At 33.7% G+C, this 25,735-nt stretch overlaps 2 protein-coding genes and 1 long non-coding RNA gene across 5 annotated transcripts in view; 1 reads left to right on the forward strand and 2 right to left on the reverse strand.

Moving 5' to 3' along the window:
* Nucleotides 1-1,556: 1,556 nt before the first annotated feature.
* LOC140055039 (peptidyl-prolyl cis-trans isomerase 7-like) lies at nucleotides 1,557-9,585 on the reverse strand. Of its 2 annotated transcripts, XM_072100201.1 has the most exons (8): nucleotides 9,446-9,585; nucleotides 8,972-9,134; nucleotides 7,236-7,357; nucleotides 6,331-6,393; nucleotides 5,158-5,311; nucleotides 4,750-4,806; nucleotides 4,103-4,238; nucleotides 1,558-3,601 (listed from the first exon to the last, which is right to left on the reverse strand). In XM_072100201.1, the coding sequence occupies exons 1-8, from the start codon at nucleotides 9,545-9,547 to the stop codon at nucleotides 3,478-3,480; spliced, it is 921 nt and encodes a 306-aa protein (XP_071956302.1). In that variant the 5' UTR covers nucleotides 9,548-9,585; the 3' UTR covers nucleotides 1,558-3,477. The 2 variants fall into 2 exon arrangements, with proteins under 2 accessions (XP_071956303.1, XP_071956302.1); XM_072100202.1 differs by lacking the exon at nucleotides 6,331-6,393 and having other exon boundaries at nucleotides 1,557-3,601.
* Nucleotides 9,586-9,738: 153 nt separating this feature from the next.
* LOC140053911 (SET domain-containing protein 4-like) overlaps nucleotides 9,739-25,735 on the forward strand; it is a 29,603-nt gene continuing 13,606 nt past the window's right edge. The window contains exon 1 of one of the 2 annotated variants that reach the window (XM_072098663.1): nucleotides 9,739-9,972. Coding sequence is in view for 1 of the 2 variants with exons in the window: in XM_072098662.1 (XP_071954763.1) it covers nucleotides 10,011-10,095 (85 nt within the window). In the remaining variant the exon portion in view is untranslated. The other variant, XM_072098662.1, reaches the window with a different exon arrangement.
* The window catches only part of LOC140053913 (uncharacterized), a 47,315-nt gene continuing 31,820 nt past the window's right edge, over nucleotides 10,241-25,735 (reverse strand). Inside the window, exon 4 of the long non-coding RNA XR_011846465.1 lies at nucleotides 10,241-10,285. This is a non-coding gene — a long non-coding RNA (uncharacterized lncRNA). The remainder of the gene's footprint in view (nucleotides 10,286-25,735) is intronic.

Here is a 25,735-nt window from a genome sequence, read left to right on the forward strand (position 1 = left end):
ATATGTAATTTAGATACTGCGGTCCCCCAGCCTTCTTTCTTCTTTCACCACCCCAGCCACCATCAACAAACCTTAACTCCTCTCCTGGACAGTTCAAATTTAGTAACTTTTCCTAGTACAATACAATCATATAGGCTACTTCATTACGCTAGTATTTTCGCTCCTCTTCCCCCTACAAACACACCCCAGATACACTGGGTGATGTGTTGAAGCCGGTTCCAGTACAAATTATGTTATCACTCCCAACCCATAATCCCTCAGTGGCAGTTTCCAAATGTAGTTTAAAACATTCCAAATACAGTTTCGGTCATGGTGATAGGCCTACATCCCCACCCCAAACTCCCATCCGCTTCCCAGGGATTATGAAATACATTTTCCAACCACAATTCTGGTGTAAACACCCCATACTCTTAAAAACAAATTCTTCCCAGTGATGGACAAATTCGATTCAACCTAAGCTTCAAATTGAGAGGAGTATACATAGCTATGATGGGTCTAATGATGTTATTGTTACTCCCAACCCATAATCCCTCAGTGGCAGTTTTGAAATGATATGTGATAGGCCTACATCCCCAACCCAAACTCCCATCCACTTCCCAGGGATAATTAAATACTTTAACATTTTCCAACCACAATTTTGGTGTAAGCTAAATCCCCTGAACCCAAACCCTATCTCCCAACCCCTATCTCCCAACCCCACTCTCCCAACCCCACTCTCCCACAATTGACGTTTTTTTCTTGGAGGATTGGTGATGTAGTTGAACACAGTAACAGTAAACAACATGTGTATGTTCACACAGGTATGGATGTCTGTAATGAGACAATCCAAGAGACCGATACATAGCTGGATATGGTTAAAATACTTTGCTAAATGTGTAATTGAATAGGTGTCATATTGGTTAATGAATAAAATATGTATATCTATATCTATATTTCCCCAAACGCCTTGCTGATGATAATTCAAATACTGTAAAACTTTTGTAGTATATATTTTACAATGCGATAGCCTACAACCCCGAGCCCTAGCAAAAATGTGACATCACAAACCACCACACCACCCACCCCTCCCACAAAAATCCCAGGAGTCGGGGGAATTTTTTAAAATGTAGTTTAAAACCTTCCGGGTACAATTGCCATCATTTTGATACCCCATACGTATGGTTACGTGCAGAAACAGAAATTTGTATAACGAACAAACATCGAAAGTGGGGGTTTTGACCACATTTTGGTCCCTAACTTGGATCCTAGGTGGCGGATGATGTTGAAATATAGCTTAGAACATTCCCGGTACAATTGCGGTCATTTTGATACTCCATATGTAAGATTACGTGCAGTAACAAAAATTTGTATAACGAACAAACAAACAAACAGACAGACAAACTCTCTCACTTATAATATAGATAATATAGATATATATATTGTAAGATTCCAATGCATGCTTTATTTCAAATTTCCAATACATAACATATACAATACTTAAAACAACAAAAAATATATACATACTCAATATTATAATACTAATTATCAAATGATTATCTTCTGAATAATATAATTATTCTACTTTTTATTCAGTACTTTTACAACTTTCAACTTTTCACAATTATTTTAAGTTTACAGTATACAGTAGTTGTAATAATTAAAATAAGTATGAATTCTGTAGAATATAAGATCGTATTTGAAAGTGTTGTTAAGCAATGTTGGTAACCAGAATATTAGTAAGAGATCTGTAAAACCTGATTATATAACATGAAAATTTTACAACGTAATTGATAACTACATTACCAGGATTTTAGTATACAAATAATGAATGTTTATGAGTTGGATGGTGAGAATATTTCTTGAGTTTGAAAATAAAGTAGTATATTTTTCATGTTACTCCATTCAACAAATACAAAAACATTAATTATTTTTAGAACACACCGTTTATTCAATATATCAAGCATAAATCATTGACTAATGCTAGGCCGGGCAGCTAGGCCATTAAAAAGACAGTGGGGTAAAACAGTTACAGATAGCATGTACAACAAGTTGATTTCCCAACGCGATCAGTCCAACTTCGCAACATGGCGAAAATATTTACAAAAAGCTGAACATGCATAAGAGCATGTTAATTATCACAATTAAATATCACTTTTTCCGGTAGGACTAATTCCAAATGACATGTGATGCATAATTAACCAATCAAATGGCAAGAATACAATCGTGTGTTATAATACATTCTATAGAATCCTACCTATTTGAAGACAATGTTTTTTAAATTAAAGCTAAACTAATCTCAAACAGATAGTGCAAGTTCTAGAATCCAATTAAGAGTTTTCAAAATAAACAAGCACGAATGTGCAATACTCGGGGTACAGCGAAAGAAGCTGTATACAGACGTATACAGTTAGAAAGTAAAGAAAATAGGTTTCGCCAGGGCTCGAACCGGGACCTTCTGCGTGTTAAGCAGACTTGACAACCACTACACTACGAAACCTCTTACATTAAAAATGTGGGTTACAGAAAGTTTTTTAATCCATTTAAATTACAAATAAATGGTAATAAGCACAAAGCAAAATAAACATGTGTAAAAGTGATAATTACCGATTACACAAAATAAGTATTTTAAAAAATAATAAAAATAAGATATACTCTGTATAATTATCATATTGCGTATACAGTACTTTTCACCATAAATTAAAAAAAAAAAGGTTTCGTCCGGGCTCGAACCAGGTACCTTCTGCGTGTTAAGCAAACGTGATAACCACTACGCCAAGAATCCGCATATAACCATATAACTACATAACGCTGTGGTGTGTGTCACACATTGTGGCTTCTTAATTAAACAAATTAATTAACAAAAAATTAAAAATCCGGCTCTATAGCTTTGAGGACATGTCCCTGTAGTATGTTCATGCCAAATCCCAGCTCAATACTATAACGAATAAGGGAGGAGTAGTACTTTAAAAATCGCACTTTTTACTCAATAGTGTCCAGATGGAGGAAGAGAAGGAGAAAATGAGTAAGTACTAGACTCGGGTACCCCGAGTAAAAATTTTGCAATGTTGGTAAATTGTACAAAAGAGAATAGAAAATCAACTACCGTATATGTGGTTGCACTAAAATGATATTAGTCTACTGCAAAAGATACAAATATGCCTGGGTATTGTTTTAGTAGGTTCGTTTTAGTCTTATATTTGAACCACTTGTCTACTCGTATAATGTTACTCAGTTTGGTTTAAAATTAAACTGCTATAGTTGGTCAATAGAAATATAAAATAAAACTGTTCAAAACAAACAAAAATCAAAATCTAAATATTTATTTCAATTATAAAAAAAGAAATATATATATACAATATAAACCGGGCGGTTTAGAATTAATGTTCTTTGCCTGTTGTGTTTATATATATATATATATATAGAAATATATAAAGAAAAATAATGTATTTAATTGTTAACACATTTAATTGATATAGTTATAATTTGTTAAAACTTGTTTTATGAAACTTGAGTGACATCTAGAACACCACAGTATGCAATTTGACACTCTGTCTTTGGCCGTTCATTGTATGTTTCTTGTGTCTCTAACTTTTCTAACAGGTCTGTTCCTTCAATAACTCTCCTATCAACGAAAAAAGAATTCATTTATATTTAAGTAGGAGTTCTGTTGAGGCAGTCTTACAAAATCCATCATTACTTTTGAAGCCCTTTCATTTCACAGGAAATGATGCAATAATTCTTTACATCCTGAACTTTGTCATTGTTTATGCTACTTGTTTTTAACTACCATATAGTGCAAGAACCATTTTATTACGATGTGAGTTTGTTTTTCTATAGATGTAATGTTAATTAAATGTGTAATAACACAGCGTGACTTTCGGTTTCATGACGCTTCAAGATAATACAAAACTGTCAAATCAGAAAATGCACATGTTTACAAACATGTGTGCATGTGCAGATTGACTGTTTGTCTATTTACTACAGAAATTTGTTATCAAGACTACTGAAATTAATTTCAGCAAGTTGAGACCTCTGCAGTATTAATGGGTTACGAAAAAAAAAAGTTATGTTTCCTTGGATAATTTAAAATTATGTTGTAAGTCAAATGTAGTGCAATACATACCCAAATGCCACATATTTGTGATCCATCCAGGCTGCTGGCCTTAGTGTCACATAAAACTGTGAACCATTAGTATGTCTGCCTTGGTTTGCCATTCCCAGTATTCCACGACTTGAATGTGAAACAGAAAAGTTTTCATCTACAGTATGAAATAATAAAGTAAACAAAAAATATCTTTATCTGTTCAAACAGCCTATAATCATGTATTGTACTATTATATGTGTACTAAAATCTGAGGTAGCCTGGCAGCAACATTTTTATTCCTCAACGTCTCGAAAGAAATTATTTATAATACATGAGAAAAATTATGTGATAAATTAGGACATTATAGAGGGTGCTAAAGCATGGAGATAGATCGAATAGGTGGTATTAAGCAAGCTTGTATGATGCAATTGTCTGGAGGTATAGAGCTGAAGGTCTGGGTTTGAATCCCATCGAAATCTTCAATATTTCTTTTTTGGTTACTAGTATATTTAGGAAGTAGGTTGGCTATTTAGCAAGTAATCTCAGGCATTGTTTATGATTTTTCCCTGAGATGTTGAAAAATAAAAATATCGTAGCCTGGCACGATAACATAGTGGACTGCTATAAGAGGTTGCAGACTTAGAAGTTCTGGTATGGTGATCTATGTATCTATTGCATTACTGTACCTGCAAAAAATTCTCCATATATAGATTCTCCACCAGTGCCCACTCCTTGCAGAATATCTGAAATGAATTTCAATGTTTAAATAATAAAACATTGACATTATCACAATCTGCCATCAGGCTACCAAAACTATTATTATATATATATAAATGTTACTACCATATTTTTGTTGTTCCAAGATGTTTTGACTTTCTAATCACATTACAATATGCTAATAATATCACCCCCAACTGTACAACACTATTTTTCAAGGTTCGCCATGTGTGCATGGAACTTGTTAAAAGTTTAAAATAAGAATGAAAATTTGAACAGCAGACATTTGTGGGAAAAAATTACTTTTTGTTTTCACATTTGTGAATGTTACCAGATTTGTTGAAGATTGAATTGTGACATCAAATAATATAACTTACCTCCTCCCTGAATCCATCCATTTGGTACAACACGATGGATGATGCTATTCTTGTAGTGATATGGCATCAGTACCTCCCCCTTCTTTGTTCCATTTTCTCCGGTGCACAATGCACGGAAATTCTCGCAAGTTTTAGGACACTTGTCAGTGAAAAGCTGTTTGCAAACATACAGTAGGTATAATAATTACAAACAAAAATAGTAATTAATATTTAGTTAAATATAATACAAATCTACTATCCAAAAAATTAACTAAAACATATAACTACAATGCCAAAATTGAATACGTCAATATTATGACGAATTATAGGTCAGAATCTTTATAATATATAAAAGATAGGATCTTGGTAATGCAAATACAATAGCCGGTATCACTGCATCGAGCCATATACACTTGAAATAAAACAACCCGATCAAAGATCCCTTTGCGAATATGTCATAAACCACAATTGCTACATCACTTTGGTGCAGAAAGATTATCAAAAAGGTTATATTGCATGATAATGCATATTATATAACACCTATATAAATTCCTGTCATTTGATTGGACGAATGTGGGTCACATGGCGTGCAATAGTACGCACTATTCAACGATCGTTAAATAGTACTTTTTGAAACATTTTTGTTTGTTATTTAGATGTTATATAAAACAAATAATGAATGTTTTGTATTCGTGTAATGGTACAAATAATGGCACTTGGTGAATGATGAAAGGTTATATTAACTCGGCTTTGCCTCGTTGATATAACCTTTCATCATTCACCTCGTGCCATTATTTGTACCATTGCACTCATAAACATTCATTATTTGTATACTAACCTAATATGTTATGTGTTGTAAATTTTCTGGAATTAATATGGACTTGGATATAAAAGTAAAGATTAATACACAAAGGCTGAAAATTCTACAACAGCTAGTGGCAATGTCTAGTTTCAGTTGGCAATGGTGCCTACACAAATGAAAACGGACAGAGTCTGGCCTGCCTTTTATTTGTCTTGGCCATGTTGCTTCCACTCAAACAGATACGCCTTGAGTAGTTTACATTACAGCCATAGAAAAAAAATGTTTCGAAAGAATAAACCATCCAAAGCTAGAATGACAATCTGTGTTGACAATGTTTACACAGATACAATTAAAAACAGCATTTGAAATAAAAAGAATAAATAAATGATTACCTCAAAAAGTAACTTTCCTTCTGGTTTGCCACCAATTGAAATATCAAAGAAAACAAAGGTGTGCTGCAAAATGAAAAAAAGGCTGAATGCTACTATCAATTATATAGTATTGTTATTTGAATACATTCTGATAATAAATGCTGTGTGTATGATGATACAATAACGTATGTCAACCGGGTCAGCAACAGTGATTAAGTTCACTTAGGTCGACCCTGGTCTCCCTAATTTCCGTTTTGTTGTTATTTATATACTAAAATAGAACGAATAAAAAATGATAATGAAAAATGAAAGTGTACAGTAAATCACGATAGACAATGTCCAAGCATCACACGTCTACACCACAAAAACCTGGTCAGGATAAACATGCCACAATATGACACACCAATGCTATACATAATAGTACCACAAACGATAATGGCCAAGTAGGATTCAGTCGGACTTGGTAAACTTAAAAGATGACATCCATTTTTTTATACTTTAGCTACCTTGTCCTTGGCAAATATATTGGCAGAGGCCAGGAAGAATGCTGGTGTAGTTGATGTCTAATTCACTTTCCATGGAAGACCAATAATGAATGTTTTATATATTATATATTATTCTATGCCTGTGATGTTTATATATATTCATTCTCACATATTTTCTCATCTTATTGTTTCAAATTAATTAATTAAAATTTTCAGTACATCACCGGCCGGTTCTTTGCCTGTTGTGTTTATAGATTACTATTTTTTCTGTTATAAATAAATTTAAAAACCTCAGGACATACCAAGTTAAAACCAAAGGAAAATAAGTTGACTTGATTCATATTAGGCTGTGTTCATGCATGATTCAAGTAATACTATTTAGGTAAATAATGTATGTCACAGAGTCGGGTTTACAGTTTGAGTTAGCTTGTTTGTACTTACTCCTGTTTTTATTAGATACTGTTTGTAAGCTTCCTCTGCAAGAGCTGAATACAAAGGTTCAGGTCGGAAATCTTGATACTCCCAAGCCTCCATTGCCCACTTTAAAAACTCAACTGGTCCACCTGAAATAAACAAGATAATAATATAATACTATCCTAATTGAATTGAACTTTCCTTTCTACATGTCCATTTGATTGGGGGGGGGGGGGGGGGGGGGTTGACTGGGGCAGACCAAAACAAATACGCGAAGTGGAATTAATTTTTATTTGGAATAGAATTGATAGGCCTATGGTTGGCCAATCTTAAAAAAGATAAAAATACACTGTGAACAAATGCTTGTAGTGCGCCCAACACTCGCACATTTTGACTTGTCTCCCACCTAACACTGTGCTCCCAGTTTCTTATTTTCTCGCGAATTACGAAAATTGAATTTTGTATTGTTTCTGCATAATATAGAAAAAAAGAAGTAAATTTACGACATTTAATTTAAACCATCTTCAGTCATAAATTATGGTTTTTTTCTAAACGGAAAACAATTGCTTTAGGCTTATCACACTGCACTCTCCTCGTCTCTCCTGGCTCAATGATAGAGAAGGCGTGTTGAGCTAAAAAACAAATCATCTCCCATTTTTGTTAACTTCAGATGTTGGCATATATGTATGAAACAAGTTTTCAGTGCTACAATGTAAAATCTATATTCGTAAAAAGTAGATTTAAAGATATTGGCTCCCTGAAAAAAAAATCTTAAAATTGTTTTTGTTGAAAATGCCATTTTAATTTCATCTATAGTTATCCACTTTCACCAAAAAATTGATCGAAGAGAAACTGTAATTGAAAGCAAATTAATAGTCAAATTGGCTGTCAGTGTCAGCTAATGGCTAATGGGTTTTTGGTTGAATATAACTATTTATTTTGTCATTTTATAAGTGAAAACATAATTTTTTTCCGTTTTTGTTTCTATGGAAATGATTACTTTATCGCCGTGGCTAAAGATACGGTACCGTATCATAACTTCCGTTTGCTAAAGGTACGGTAAAATTGCATTACGTCATGATTACCAAATGGAGTGCTGGTACATGTGTGACGTCATCGTATAAGGACTTTGGATTTTTTTTCATATCGCGAAAACAGTGATCAACCGCTTAACATTTTCTTTATGCTTCATTTATCGCTATTATCGCCATCGTGTGTGACAAAAACTAAATGTATAGCCTACGTCTGCTATTATTGAAAAGCCAAAACATGTTGATTTTAATTCTAGAATACAGAAAACCGTTTCAAAAGTCTAGAGGCCTAGGCCTACTTACTACGTACTATCTTCATTATATGAGTTTGTTTGTGTAGATAGCGGTTCCAGGTTTGGCCAGCTGCATGTGTGCGCTGAGTCACAGAATCAAAACGCACACATCCATGCAGCCTGGCGCCGCCGATAGGCATTCATAGTGCAGACGCCATATGAACAAAAATCCAAAGTCCTTATAAAATGACGTCACACACGTACCAGCATCCCATTGGCTGATTATGACGTAATGCAATTTTACCGTACCTTTAGTAAACGGAAGTTAGGATACGGTACCGTATCTTTAGCCATGGCGTTACTTTATTAATAAAACTACAAAAAAATCTATTCAAAGTCTGATCTTTATTTTTCATGTTTTTGGGGGACAATACATCTTTAAATAAATCCATAAAAACATCAACAAGTTAATGTGAACAGATGTTAAAAAAACTATTACCAATCACTTGTCCATTGACAAATGCTACTGTCTTGTCTTTGAATGCCCACATCTCTCCTTTCAATTCTTTGCGTTTTTCTTCTAAATACATTTTCCATTCAAACTCTAATAAACCAATAACTTCTGGTGTAAGAAAATGTTCTGGAAATTTTGTTAGTAAATCCTGCAACATGAAACAAAATTTAAATATTTAACAGAAGTTCAATTAATTTAACATACAGTTGAAAAAAAGATTATTAATATTATTTTCATATTTCAGGCGCATAAATCTTTTGAGCTAGGCCTAGCCTTGCTGCTAGACACCTCAGCCGGGTCAATAGGCGTAGTAGATATAGAATCTAGGCTAGGCCTAGGCCCTAGGCTAGCTTGTAACTACAACTACAGTCACTAGGGCGAAAATAAAAAGGCTTTGGTTGCTTGATACCTAGGCCTATGCTACTCAGATTATAGGCCTACTTATTAGGAATTTCTTACTTCAGCACAATTCTTTGACTTATGAAATGTTTTATCTGCGAGAAGTCCAACAACCAGTACTTGAACTTCTCGTTGTGTATGTGACTGTTCCATCATCGACATTTTGTTGTCAGTTGCCAATGAGTTGTCTAGGTACGTACGTCGTGTTGTTTTTGTTTGTAATTGCTTGACTTACTGGTTTGTTCTATTATAACACGATGATAACAATCTAGGTAAACGTCTTTTTAGAAATTAAACACTTCCTAAATAATTAAATAATAAAGTATACTTTAAAATTTACATTATGAAATTTATCGGCTATCTAATAAAACTGAAGAAATTTTATCTAACACAATACAGTTTTTATAAAGTAAACTTACTCACCCTATATACTAATAGTATATTCTAAAAACCTGGGATTATTGAGGGCGCTGTTAAAAGAACCATTGCAGTTCGCACATGTCTCAGCTGTGTTCAGCCTTTTCTGATCTTGCTTGTTGAATATGACACCTCCTCTCCTGACTTCTGAGTGACTGAGCTGCTGTGAGGTATTTTTATACTTTGGCTAGGCCTACTACCCACCCATATGAACAGGTTTATTGATCGTTCTAAGAAGTCCAGATATGGAAGAACATCAAGGAAGAGAAGACAAAAAAGTTGTACTAGGAAATGTTCGTATATTTTTTCGAATAGATTTCAGGTAGTTGACTCCTCCTCCTCTCTCTTGGTCTGCTGGCTGGTGTCTGTTTACACGTGACATTCCATTCCTCTTATTTATATTTGTTATCGCTTGATGGGTTGATGTTCCTCAAAATGTTGCTTTATCAGCAAAAAGTTGCCGTGTGGGCCACCAAGTCTTCACTGCTTCATCAGCAAAAAAAAAAAGAGTTGCTTTTGCATTGCATGCAGTGAAGTTGATTTGATGGTGTCCGATGAAATTGGTCGCGCTTGAATACGGGGCGCCGTTTGGGACATTGCTAATTTTGTAGAAATATTACAATTTTGTCTACACATACCGTACTGACGCGGGTATAAGCCCATATCGGGTATAAGCCCACCCCCGACTTTTGACTAATTTTCATGAAAAATGAGGAACTCGGGTATAAGCCCACCCATTAATTCGAAGATCTACAGTGTGTGCCGTAATACATTATTTTGTATTTGGCGACGTCCATACACCGAATACAGCTTTGATCAAAACCAAGCTAGGCTAATATACGCTAGGCCATATGAGGCCTAGCGGTCCTGTTTTGTTTACACTCCATCGTGGTCGAAGATCGCTTCACACACGACGCTACGAGTCGCCAAAACGGAAAACCACTATTTGGTATCGGCTGCCATAAACAAGCTTATTAAATTTCTTTGGTATATTTCTATTTAACGAACATTGTATACTTGCTTTTCTGCTTGATAGATTCTTGTTCAATTGATGTTTAAAATAAGATATTCTACGATAAATTTAAATTTAAGCTTAATTTTCCGACACTCTACACCTCGTGTATTTAGAGGCAACGTCGTACACGTACGTCGCAACACCTCGTGAGGGCGCTCGCTCGCTCGCATGGTGGTGGAATACACAGTGTACATGTGCTGTTTTTGACGATCTGCATTTTTGGATCCTCGGGTATAAGCCCACCCCCAAACTTGACGTGATTTCATGTTCAAGGGGGGTGGGCTTATACCCGCGTCAGTACGGTAATTAATTTTGTCAACACAAAATTCATTTTGTATTGACAAAATTCATTTTGTGTTGACAACATTTATTCTGTGTGGACAAAATTCATTTTGTCTCGACAAAATTAATTCTGTGTAAACAAAATTCATTCTGTGTAGACAAAATTAATTCTGTGTAGACAAAATTAATTCTGTGTAGTCAAAATTCATTCTGTAACGACAAAATTCATTTAGTGGCGACAAAATTCATTCTGTAACGACAAAATTCATTTTGTGTAGACAAAATTAATTCTGTGTGGACAAAATTAATTCTGTGTGGACAAAATTAATTCTGTGTGGACAAAATTCATTCTGTAACGACAAAATTCATTCTGTAACGACAAAATTCATTTTGTGGCGACAAAATGTATTCTGTGTAGACAAAATTTATTCTGTGTAGACAAAATTCATTCTGTGTAGACAAAATTCATTCTGTAACGACAAAATTCATTTTGTGACGACAAAATTCATTCTGTAACGACAAAATTCATTTTGTGTAGACAAAATTAATTCTGTGTAGACAAAATTCATTCTGTAACGACAAAATTCATTTTGTGGCGACAAAATGTATTCTGTGTAGGCAAAATTTATTCTGTGTAGACAAAATTCATTCTGTGTAGACAAAATTCATTTTGTCGCGACAAAATGAATTTTGTTAGCCTAGGCTCGGTTTTAACATTTAAATTAGAAGGCGGAGTTTAAACGTGAAAAGGGCAAGACAGGGTGAAGCTATAAATGATGACAGCGCGCGAATCTTTGACATTTGTTATTGGTTCAGTTATTATGGCTGAGTATGCCTCCGTCTATATTGCTATCATATTAATCTATTTTATAATATCGGGGACCCCTGAAAATATCAGATATGATCAGTATTCATACTTTGACAATTTAATATCTACGTCCTCAGTAATAATTATTATTATAATGTATTCTATATTAAAAAATCGGAAAATGGTTTTTATAGAGCACTGCTTACTTAAGTAAAATTGTAGTAATGGGGCTATTTAATATTTTGTCGTTTAAAATATTATTTATTAATCTTATAAAATGTATATACTTTATTTTAAAATTAAAGATGTATTGTCTCCCAAAATCATGAAAAATTAAGATTTTTAAAATTGGACTTTGAATAGGCCATTATGTAGTTTTAATGAAGTTGTTCACTTCCATAAGAAAAAAGAACGGGGAAAAAATTATTTCACCTATAAAAAGACAAAATAAACAGTTAAATTACCCAAAAACTATAATAATAATAATAATAATATTTATTCGGCAAAAGTTCATAAAGTACATTTTACAATTCATCTTGCCAGGAGCAAGTAATAGGCATGAGCCCAAACAGAAAACTGCTCTTACTCCATCATTACTTATAAATACAAAAATAACAAAACTAAGTAGCACAAATTAAGTCAAAATAAAACAAAACAAAGTTATAATGAGATACACCAATTAAAAATAAGCTGCATTGAATAAACAATATAAACAATTACAACTTAATATTTTGAGATCAAATGTTTGATGAGTTGGGCTTTAAAGTCTGAAATTGTAGCACATTGTTTAATTTCATTGGGAAGTTGCTCCCATAATCTAGAGAAAATAACAAACGATGAATTTAAAAATGTATTGGTCTTTGCCTTCCAATGTATTAACCGCCCTTCACACCTCTCACTTGATCTCACAAACTCATTAAAGGATGATGGACAGAGGCCATGCATTATTTTAAAACCTAATGTGAGTCTATACACTTTAAATATATCTTCAATACTTAAAATATTTAGGGTCTTTAACCTATATAAATATGAAGTGTCCCAATTTCTTTCTTTTCTGTACATAATTATTCTAGTGGCCTTTCTCTGAACCCTTTCAAGTCTATACATATGAGATATTTCAGTAGGTGCCCACATACAACAACAGTAAGTCACAACAGGTAGTATTAGTGCTTTGTAAAGATTTAGCATTGCCATCCAAGACATTGCTTTACTACATCTTGAAACAAAACCAAGAAGTTTGCTTGCCTTACTACAAACATAATCATTGGCTTCCAGACAATTTGACCATTTTTTGCTTTTAATTACAGTTTTTTTCAGGTAAATAATTTTTGTTCAGACCCAATTTTTTGTGAAAGTGAATATCTATTATTTGACAAAACAACAAAAGATTAAAAAAAACATTTTTTTCAGGCAGGGCTGCAAATTAACTTTTTTACTTGGTAGCACTATCAAATTTGTATGATGGCTCATAATAATTTTTGGTAGCACCACCAATTTTTTTAGTAGCACCTTTTCATCGACAACTAACCCCCTTCCCTCAAACCCCATCCGCGCAGATCCGTTTTTAGTTTAGTGGGGGGGGGGGGTGTATAAAAATGAAATACAGTACAACCTTAGGCTGGGGGTCAGGGGGGCCGCCAATGGCCCCGCTTTGGGGGGGGGGGGGGAGATTTTTGAGTAATTATAGGTTGTTTCAATCGATTTCTGAGCACATAAAAATTCAGCACTGAAGAATTCAATTAATTTGGGTTATGCACATTTAGGCACTGGTCCTGATGATGCGCCACTTATATTCACGCAAGATCTATTATTTTTACGGTACAGAAAAAATTACTGCTTCGCGTAACCTTTCGTAGCCTACGCGTAAATAGATCGTAGGTCATTGTTCGCTAAACCATGGAGGAAAAAATTTCCTCCATGGCTAAACATTTCCTGTAATTTCCAAAATATTGTTCGTTGCCATGCCTACGATTTTATGATATTAATATCTACGCGTCGATCGTACGGTGGTTCGTAGGGTTAGTAATTTGTAAACACCAATGTCATCGCCTTTAGTTAGGAGCATAAACAATGGAAACAAACATGTATTGTTGGCTAATTAAAATCCTAGACGTTAATTTTTGTAGCCGCCCTACACATCGGTTGTCCTAATTTGGCAGGACATCCGCCGACGAGACGAAATCGGGCCCGAGGCCCTCAGCTCACGCAGAGAGAGTTTCAGCGGCCTACATGATTCAATCCTACCTTGGTTTAGCGAATTATAAAAACAACAACACCTTGGCTAGGACACCAACAAAATATATGCAAAATAAATATATATTCCATGTTAAGATTTAACATAGGCCTTTGTAAATTATTATTATGACAAAAGACCCGACCAGAATTTGGAGGGGAAAAACGTGCGAACCGTGGGAACAGTTAGAGCTGTATTACGTTTCATGTGACGCAAAATTCAGGTACACTGTTTTGTAGCCATCCCCCTCGTACCGAGAGTAAAAAAAACATGCGAGAGGTTTGCGGTGGTAAAACAGAGTATCGCGTTTCATGACATGTGACCAAAAAACTAGGTCTGTATTAATTACGGTCTTCTGTCGGCAGTCTTTTTGAGCGACCGATTGAACGTTCTGATACTATATTTAGAATGAATTGTTTACGATCTTTTTGTTTGCATGTTTCTGGATCGACTGGACGTTCGCTATATTATTTTTATTAGTTGGCATAGTTCATTGTGTTGGATCGTGTCTCTACGTTTACGTTGTGGGAAATTTATATTCGCCGTTGAGAGTAAAAAAACACACACGAATGAAATATTTACGAATAAAAACTATTATATTATATATTTCTTAGTAATGTACAAATTGGTCCTCCTCCGCCAGTCAAAAATAACACATTAAATAATAATTTTCACACCTTGTTACTTACTAAGAACATCGTGAGGTTGTTTATTGAGGTTACTAACGAAGCCAAACAATGTAACCTACAAAGCCAACAACGTAGCCTGTTTTATCTACGAAGCTACTTCGTAGGAAAAGTTGCGGTATTTTCTCTGATATATAATTTTCGATAATCAGAATCTGGAATAAAGTATTAAATCTACTGATAAACAATTACTGCTGCTGTTTAATCTATAATGAATAGATATTATTATATATATCATTAATTACATTATTTATTAATCATGATATAACCATTATACTGCCCTTTACTCCATGTACTGCCTAAAAAATGCTGATGACTGCGCGGCGACAATCCTTTGTATCTACCGCGCCCGCCCTGGCTAACTTCTGTGTACGGGGGTTCCTACGCTCGCGCTAAGGTCAAATTTTCGTTCGCCAAAATGGCGAAAGGTTTTGAAAAACATTAGCCATATTGAAAATCCTTTAGCCAAATTTAAAAAACCATAAAAATTCGCAAAAATGTTTATTAAATAAATAATGCATGTATTTGTTTGTTATTTTACTTCTTTTACATTTATATTATTATTAGGTATCCCAATGAAGCTGATTTTCGTTACCGCGATTTTAACACGTTCGTGAAATTTCAAAAAGTGACGTGTCTTTGAAGTTAAAAATATACTATTTCTTATGTACCCATGAGAATAAAAATTATATGCCTGGAAAGATCTTGTTTAAGGGATTATTTTTATATATTTTTAATCTATGTTTATTAAATATTTTAATAGAAAACGCGAGTTAAAAATGAGGTACAAAAGCCGGCGAGCCGAAATCTGCGCGCTAAAAATAACTTTGGAAAACACCTACCCATTTTCGCACCCGATCGCACGAGGTCCATAATAGGTGGTGGAGTAATTTTTGTTGCATGTTATCAGGCTTTAAATACTCTTTATTTTGATATGTAAATCGGTTATTATTATTATGTACATCCGCCTCATATGTCAATTTTAACGATAAAAATTCAATTTTTGAGTCTTTCTCATTATCAAAATCTGGCTAATTTAGTATTGAATTAAAGCTAATTTATATTTCTGTTTGATAAACCACATCGTTTTATTTGACTTTGCGTGGACCTGGTGCGAAGAAGCCAACAAGACCAACCACTGAAAAAAATAATCCCTACCATAAATATCAGTGTTTACCATTTTCCTTACGGGGGATTCAGTTCTCCGCTTCTTATTACTAAATTACCGTCGCCCAGGCAATGTGCATGGTATGCATGTATTAGCGCGTTAATTAATGATTGGATAACCCCCGCAGTGGACTGTTCCATTTTCTGAACTAGTCTTCGCCGCACACGAGGCATGTCGAAAAATGTCGCCTCTCATCATGGAATATTTGCTTCGAAACGTCAATTTTACCGATTTATTAAATTATTTAATAAGTGGAATATTTATCAATCTATTATATAAAACAAGTACGTTAGGAAGAAATGTACCGCAGAAATTTAAGAAGCTTTGAATTTGCTATGCTATGCAGCGGCCGTAACCCATTCTATGTAGGCGGCCGAAACGCGCTTTGGCCAGGGTTGCCGTTGTAGTATACGTTGTTTCTTAGCTATTCAATTTAAAGCGCAACTTTCGGTTAGATAATCGGGAAATAAAATTAAACATGTTAACATTATACTATTGAGGTAATTACTTTGTTAAATTTAAAATTCCCCTTTTTAAATAACAGAACAGAAAGTACTTTTCAGTTGTGACTTTTCCAAAAAGTAGCCTATTTAAAATTAAAACTGCGCTCTTTTAAATGTAATGAAATATAATGCAAAAGATGAAAATACGACTTTTTTTATTTAACTGGCAATATGATGACGTCACAACATTCGATTGGCACAATTTACACATGATTTTGTATCTACAATACAATAGCTTCCTGAAAACGTTTTAATCGTGATTATCACATTTTATTCTTACGAGGTATAACAGATTAAAATTTACTGTAAAGATGAAATTAATGACCAACGTAATTAAAATTTTTAGGCATGATGACGTTAAAAAAATTAAAAAATTTTTAATTCATGCAAAAGATAGTTGATTGACCTAGAATATATTAAAATCGGGGTGAAAATGGACAACGAATAAGTGGAGAAGCGCTCTATTAAATGTAATGAGCTATGACGAAAGAGACAAAAATCCTATATATATTCGCGTGGTCATACGATGACGTCACAATGTCTATACACTTTAAATATATCTTCAATACTTAAAATATTTAGGGTCTTTAACCTATATAAATATGAAGTGTCCCAATTTCTTTCTTTTCTGTACATAATTATTCTAGTGGCCTTTCTCTGAACCCTTTCAAGTCTATACATATGAGATATTTCAGTAGGTGCCCACATACAACAACAGTAAGTCACAACAGGTAGTATTAGTGCTTTGTAAAGATTTAGCATTGCCATCCAAGACATTGCTTTACTACATCTTGAAACAAAACCAAGAAGTTTGCTTGCCTTACTACAAACATAATCATTGGCTTCCAGACAATTTGACCATTTTTTGCTTTTAATTACAGTTTTTTTCAGGTAAATAATTTTTGTTCAGACCCAATTTTTTGTGAAAGTGAATATCTATTATTTGACAAAACAACAAAAGATTAAAAAAAACATTTTTTTCAGGGGACAATATATCTTTAAGATAATAATAATCATTGCAGAAATAATGATCCTGAAAGCTGTCCGTTATTTGAAACAAAAAAACATTTAAAGAACATCCACCCTGCGAAACCTAATAACCTCTAACCTACAGTAGTAAGTAGGCCAGGTAGCCTACGTTGGCTAGGTTCAGGATTGATTGCCCATAAAACATTCGATGTATAAATAATAATAAATAATAATATTTATTTGGAACAACACTTTTTTAACAGTGGCACACATGCGTACATGGTGCGTCCATACCAATTACAAAAAAAAAAACAATAACAATGGAAAATAAAAACTGAAACTAAAACTAGAACTTAAACTCGTCACTGCGCTCTTTTAAATGTAATGAAATATAATGCAAAAGATGAAAATATGACTTTTTTTATTTAACTGGCAATATGATGACGTCACAACATTCGATTGGCACAATTTACACATGATTTTGTATCTACAATACAATAGCTTCCTGAAAACGTTTTAATCGTGATTATCACATTTTATTCTTATGAGGTATAACAGATTAAAATTTACTGTAAAGATGAAATTAATGACCAACGTAATTAAAATTTTTAGGCATGATGACGTTAAAAAAATTAAAAAATTTTTAATTCATGCAAAAGATAGTTGATTGACCTAGAATATATTAAAATCGGGGTGAAAATGGACAACGAATAAGTGGAGAAGCGCTCTATTAAATGTAATGAGCTATGACGAAAGAGACAAAAATCCTATATATATTCGCGTGGTCATACGATGACGTCACAATGTCCGGTTAGCCATATTAATGTATGATCCGATATCTACAACTCATCAACTTCCAGAATATGTAATTAAAAAAAAGTTCTCCATGTAGTTTAGAATCTATGAATGTTTAAAAATAGGCATAATTTTGACGAATTTTTGAACTTTTTCACCAAAAACGCGTGCAAATTATCTAATTCGACGTGCTCGTATGACGTAATTTTAAGTCGAAATTGTTTAAAATTTGGTAACATTACTAGAAAAGGCTGAAAAAACATAAATCACGCGAAAAAAAATATGTTTTTAACGCTACGTGTGCACCGCGTGCGTAAAAATTTTCGCGCGCGTGGGAATTTTTGACATGCTCAAAATGACATGAAACGCATAGAAAGTTGATTAGAAGTTGATTTTTCGCTTTCTAAAATTTTAAACGCGCGTGCGCGCGTAACTTTTTGTAAGACATGCTATTTTTAATCCATAGAAAGTTTGCGCTTGATATGACTTAAATTTTCACAAAGTGTCAAAACAAAATTATGTTTGGTTTTTAGTCTATGATCAATCATTGAAAATCATAAAATCGCGCGTAAGTCACGTTGCGCAACTCTGACGTCATTCAAAAATAGGAGGTGCACAAGTTCACGTAAATGTCGATATGTTGACAAAGTTACGATATGTTCTGTTTACACGTTTTAGAGAAACGCGACGCACAAAAATGACAGAAGGAAAGAAGCATAATACAGACTAGATTTGAACGAGTTCGGGTTATCCGCGCAAACGCAACATGCACGTACTTTAAACTACATGAAATTCGACAATTGTTATGCCGTCCTGTGACATAAATTAAGTATGTTTACAGTGTTGAATTGTACCTATTTTGTAGCATACAGCATATTATAGAATACACTGTTATATGTTATATACAGTGTAGTATAGACGAAATTACGAGACCATCTTTTAAATCCAATTATTAACACGATGATGTCATCAAATTGACATATAAAGATAACAATTATTATTACAATTATCTAAATAATTACATTATTACAAATTTGAAGAATTCTGGGCACGTAAAAGAGAGATGCGCTCTCGTTTAACGCAATGAACTTTTACGCAAAGGATGAAAATACGACTTTTTTTATTCAACTGGCCATATGATGACGTCACAACATCTGGTTGGCAAAATATTTACAGGAATTCGTATCTACAATCCAATAGCTTCCAGAAAACGTTTTAATCATGATTATCACTTTTTATTCTGACGAGCTATAACAGATTGAAACTTACTGTAAAGATGAAAATAGGTGAACCACGTTATTTACATTTTTAGACATGATGACGTCATAAAAATTAAAATATTTTTAACTCATGCGAAAGATAGTTGATTGACCTAGACAGTATTAAAATATATGAGGAAATGGAATACGTATAAGTGATATGCGCTCTATTTAATGTAATGAGCAATAGCGAAACAGTCAAAAATCCAATATTTTACATTCGTGTGGCCATACGATGACGTCATAACATCCGAGGGGTAAATATTCTGCATGAATTCATATCTACAACATATCTGCTTACATATTAAATAAAAAAAATTGGGGGTAACGGTTGATCCTGAGGATCTATAATAGATTCAAAGTAGGCATAATTTTGACAATATTTTGTCACTTTTGCAACTAAAACGCACGCAAATTGTCTAAATCAACGTGTTCGTATGACGTCATTTTAATTTGAAATGATGTCAATCTTTTTTAAAATGACTAGGAAAGGCTAGAAAATTACAATTCAAAAGAAAAAAACATGATTTTCGTACTCCGTGCGCACCATACGCGTAAATTTTTTCGCACGCGCGGGAATTTTTGACATGCTTAAAATGTCATGATCAGCGTAGAAAGTTGATTAGAAATTAATTTTGCGCATTTTGAAACTTTAAATGCGCGTGCGCGCGTAACTTATTGTAAAACAGGCCATTTTTAATCCATAGAAAGTTCGCCCTTGATATGACTTAAATTTTCACCAAGTATCAATAAAAAATGAATTTTGGTTTATAATCTATGATCAACCATTTAAATTCATAAAATCGCGCGTAACTCACGCTGCGCGACTCTGACGTAATATAACGAAGTTTCTTGCACATCTACAGCTACAGGTCAATCTTTTGACAAAGTTATACAAAGTTATGTTCACAAGCAATAGGGGATATGCGACGCACAAAAATCCGGGAAAGAAAGAAGAATAACTAGACATGAAACTCGTCACTTTGACGAGTTAGTTATCCGCACGACAAACGCCACGTGCACGCCATACGTTGGAATATTGCACACGGAAAAAGATTATGGCATTATGACCTGAACTGAAGACTATGATATGTTGTTAGTGCTGAATTCTATTATTTTGATTCATATATAGTATACACAGTGTAATCTGTATACATATCACATACAGTGTAGAATAGGGGAAATTACAGGACCCGCTATTTATTGCAATTTTTAACATGCTGATGGTTTTAAAATGAAACGCGAAGGTAGCAATTTTGGAAGGAAATTATCTCAGCAACAACATATTAACGTGTAGAAGGAATTTGAATACGTGAAATATTAATGCGCGCTCTTTTAAATGTAATGAACTATAACGCAAAATATGAAAATACGACTTTTTTTATTTAACTGGCCATATGATGACGACACCACATCCGATTGGCAAAATTTTCACATGATTTTGTATCTACAATCCAATAGCTTCAAGAAAACGTTTTAATTGTGATTATCACATTTTATTCTTACGAGCTATAACAGATTGAAATTTACTGTAAAGATGAAATTAATGCCACATGTAATTTAAATTTTTAGGCATGATGACGTCATAATAATTAAAATATTTTTAACTCATGCGAAAGATAGTTGATTGACCTAGACAATATCAAAATCGGGGTGAAAATGGAAAATGGATAAGTGGAGATGCGCTCTATTAAATGTGATGAGCTATGACGAAAGATACAAAAATCCTCAATTTTATATTCGCGTGGCCATACGATGACGTTAAAATGTCCGGTTAGCCATATTAATACATGATTTGATATCTACAACTCATCAACTTCCGGAATATGTCATCCACAAAAAGTTGACCGTGTAGTTTAGAAATTACGACTGTTTAAAAAAAGGCATAATTTTGACAAATTTTTGTACTTTTTCATCAAAAACGTGCGCAAATTGTCCAATTCGACGTGCTCGTATGACGTAACTTTAAGTCGAAAGTGTTTAAAAGTTGGTAAAATTACTATAAAAGGCTGGAAAAACATAAATCACTCGAAAAAAATATGTTTTTAATGCTACGTGCGCACCGCACACGTAAAAATGTGCGCGCGCGTGGGAATTTTTTACATGCTTAAAATGACATGAAACGCGTAGAAAGTTGATTAGAAATTAATTTTGCGCATTTTGAAATTTTAAATGCGCGTGCACGCGTAACTTTTTGTAAAACATGCCATTTTTATTGCACTAACAGTTTGCCCTTGATATGACTTAAATTTTCATAAAGGGTAAAAAAAAAATTACTCTTGGTTTTTAAGCTATGATCAATCATTAAAAATCATAAAATCGCGCGCAAGTCACGTTGCGCAACTCTGACGTCATTCAAAATAGGAGATGCACAACTTCACGTAAATGCCCACATGTTGTCAAAGTTATAAAATGTTATGTTTACACATTTTAGAGAAACGTGACTCACAAAAAAATGGGAAAGAAATAAGAATAATACAGAAAAAACTAGACATGAAACTCGTCACTTTGACGAGTTAGTTATCCGCACGACAAACGCCACGTGCACGCCATACGTTGGAATATTGCACACGGAAAAAGATTATGGCATTATGACCTGAACTGAAGACTATGATATGTTGTTATTGCTGAATTCTATTATTTTGATTCATATATAGTATACACAGTGTAATCTGTATACATATCACATACAGTGTAGAATAGGGGAAATTACGGGACCCGCTATTTATTGCAATTTTTAACATGTTGATGGTTTTAAAATGAAACGCGAAGGTAGCAATTTTGGAAGGAAATTATCTCAGCAACAACATATTAACGTGTAGAAGAAATTTGAATAGGTGAAATATTAATGCGCGATCTTCTAAATGTAATGAACTATGACGCAAAATATGAAAATACGACTTTTTTTATTTAACTGGCCATATGATGACGTCACCACATCTGATTGGCAAAATTTTCACATGATTTTGTATCTACAATCCAATAGCTTCAAGAAAACGTTTTAATCGTGATTATCACATTTTATTCTTACGAGCTATAACAGATTGAAATTTACTGTAAAGATGAAATTAATGCCACACGTAATTTAAATTTTTAGGCATGATGACGTCATAAAAATTAAAATATTTTTAACTCATGCTAAAGATAGTTGATTGACCTAGACAATATCAAAATCGGGGTGAAAATAGAAAACGGATAAGTGGAGATGCGCTCTATTAAATGTGAGGAGTTATGACGAAAGATACAAAAATCCTAAATTTCATATTCGCGTGGCCATACGATGACGTCACAATGTCCGGTTAGCCATAATAATGCATGATCCGATATCTACAACTCATCTACTTCTAGAATATGTCATCCACAAAAATTTGACCGTCTAGTTTAGAAATTACGACTGTTTAAAAAAAGGCATATTTTAAACAAATTTTTAACCTTTTCATAAAAAACGCGCGCAAATTGTCCAATTCGATGTGCTCGTATGACGTATCTTTAAGTCGAAATTGTTTAAAATTTGGTAAAATTACTAGAAAAGGCTGGAAAAACATAAATCACGTGAAAAAAATACGTTTTCAATGCTACGTGCCAACCGCACACGTAAAAATGTGCGCACGCGTGGGAATTTTTGACATGCTTAAAACAACATGAAACGCGTAGAAAGTTGATTATAAATTAATTTTGCGCATTTTGAAATTTTAAATGCGCGTGCGCGCGTAACTTCTTGTAAAACATGCCATTTTTAATCCACAAAAAGTTTGCGCTTGATATGACTTAAAATTTCACAAAGTGTCAAAACAAAATTATGCTTGGTTTTTAGTCTATGAGCAATCATAAAAAATCATAAAATCGCGCGTAAGTCACGTTGCGCAACTCTGACGTCATTAAAAAATAGGAGGTGCACAACTTCACGTAAATGCCCATATGCTGACAAATTTATGAAATGTTATGTTTACCCATTTTAGAGATACGCTCTGCACAAAAAGTGAGGGAGAAAGACAGAAGAATAATACTAGACATGAAACTCGTCACTTTGACGAGTTAGTTATCCGCACGACAGACGCCACGTGCACGTCATACGTTGGAATATTGCACACGCAAAAAGATTATGGCATTGTGACCTGAACTGATGAATATGATATGTTGTTATTGCTGAATTCTGTTATTTTGTGTCATATAGTATACACAGTATAATCTGTATACATATCACATACAGTGTAGAATAGGTGAAATTACGGGACCCGCTATTTATTCAAATTTTTAACATATTGACGGTTTCAAAATGAAACGCGAATGTAGCAATTTCAGAAGGAAATTATCTCAGCAACAACATATTAACGTGTAGAAGAAATTTGAACACGTGAAATATTGATGCGCGCTCTTTTAAATGTAATGAACTATGACGCAAAAGATGAAAATACGACTTTTTTTATTTAACTGGCCATATGATGACGTCACAACATCCGATTGCCAAAATGTTTACATGATTTCGTATCTACAATCCAATAGCTTTCAGAAAACATTTTAATCGTGATTATCCGATTTTATTCTTACGAGCGATAACAGATTAAAATTTCCTGGAAAGATGAAATTAATGACCCACGTAATTAAAATTTTTAGGCATGATAACGTTACAAAAATTAAAATATTTTTAACTCATGCGAAAGGTAGTTGATTGACCTAGACAATATTAAAATCTCGGAGAAAATGGAATACGGATAAGCGTGATGCGCTCCATTGAATGTGATGAGCAATAACGAAAGAGACAAAAATCCTATATTTTATATTCGCGTGGCCATACGATGACGTCACAATGTCCTGTTAGCCATATTAATGTATGATTTGATATCTACAACTCATCAACTTCCAGAATATGTAATAAAAATACCTTTCACCGTTTAGTTTAGAAACTACGACTGTTTAAAAAAAGGCATAATTTTGATGATTTTTTTAGCTTTTTGATCAAATACGCGTGCAAATTATCCAATTCGACGTGCTCGTATGACGTCATTTTAAGTCGAAATTGTTTAAAAGTTGGTAAAATTACTAGAAAAGGCTGGGAAAACACAAATCACGCGAAAAAAGTATGTTTTAACGCTACTTGCGCCCCTCGCGCGTAAAAATTTGCGCACGTGTGGGAATTTTTGACACGCTCAAAATGACAAGAAACGCGTAGAAAGTTGAAATTGATTTTTCGCATTTTAAAATTTTAAATGCGCGTGCGCGCGTAACTTTGTGTGAAGCATGCCATTTTTAATCCACAGAAAGTTGACTCTTGATATGAATTAAATTTTCACCAAGTCTCAATACAAAATGACTTTCGGTTTTTAATCTATGATCAATCATTTAAATTCATAAAATTGCGCGCAAGTCACGTTGCGCAACTCTGACGTTTTTCAAAAATAGGAGGTGCACAACTTCATGTAAATATCTATATGTTGACAAAGTTATGATATGTTCTGTTTACACATTTTAGAGAAACAGGGCTCACAAAAAAAGGAAGAAAGACAGAAGAATAATACAGAAAAAGAAAAAAAAAAAGATCCCATACAATAACAAGGAGTTATCCGCACACTGCCATGTGCGGATAACTAACAAAGAAGAAGATGATGAAAAAAAAGATATTTACAATCACAAGGGTTATCCGCAACTTAAAGTTGCGGATAACCAAAAAGAAAAAAAAAAATATGATGAAACAGGACGATTACAAGGAGTTATCCGCTACTAAGCGGATAACTAATAAAGGAAAAAAAAAAAAAAAAGATCCTTACAATAACAAGGGCTTATCCGCTTGAGGCGGATAACCAATAAAACATATTTGAGATAATGACATAAAATTTGACTCGACGCTATTACAAACTTATTTTCAAACTAAAACTACACTAATACAACTACTAATTTTAAATATCAACACCCCAGACAGTGTAATAATGACCTTTCCAGACCGAAAACCATTCTGTTTTGACTGAGGGTCTGGGCTTCTCCAAGATTGCGCAAGTTGTCTAGGACCTCTTCAGGTAAAGCTTCAATAATGGGGCTATTCGATTCGATTCGAACATTCGATGTATAAATATCAACACCCCAGACAGTGTAATAATGACCTTTCCAGACCGAAAACTATTCTGCCCGAAATTACGGTACTCTCTCGATACGACTCTATATTTTATTAGTGGAAAATGCATTTTTATTTAACATCAATCTTATCAAGCCAGCCAAAGACT

The sequence above is a fragment of the Antedon mediterranea genome, chromosome 7, assembly GCF_964355755.1.
Source record: "Antedon mediterranea chromosome 7, ecAntMedi1.1, whole genome shotgun sequence".
NCBI classification, from domain to species: domain Eukaryota; kingdom Metazoa; phylum Echinodermata; class Crinoidea; order Comatulida; family Antedonidae; genus Antedon; species Antedon mediterranea.

What these genes read in the sequence shown, in the direction of transcription:
- LOC140055039 (XM_072100201.1), bottom strand. Translation starts at nt 9,547, where the DNA reads ATGTCGATGATGGAACAGTCACATACACAACGAGAAGTTCAAGTACTG. An exon ending in TGGATGGATTCAGGGAGGAG is followed by an intron (nt 4,807 to 5,157) that starts GTAAGTTATATT and finishes AATTCATTTCAG; the next exon opens with ATATTCTGCAAGGAGTGGGC. An exon ending in CACAAATATGTGGCATTTGG is followed by an intron (nt 3,602 to 4,102) that starts GTATGTATTGCA and finishes TTTCGTTGATAG; the next exon opens with GAGAGTTATTGAAGGAACAG.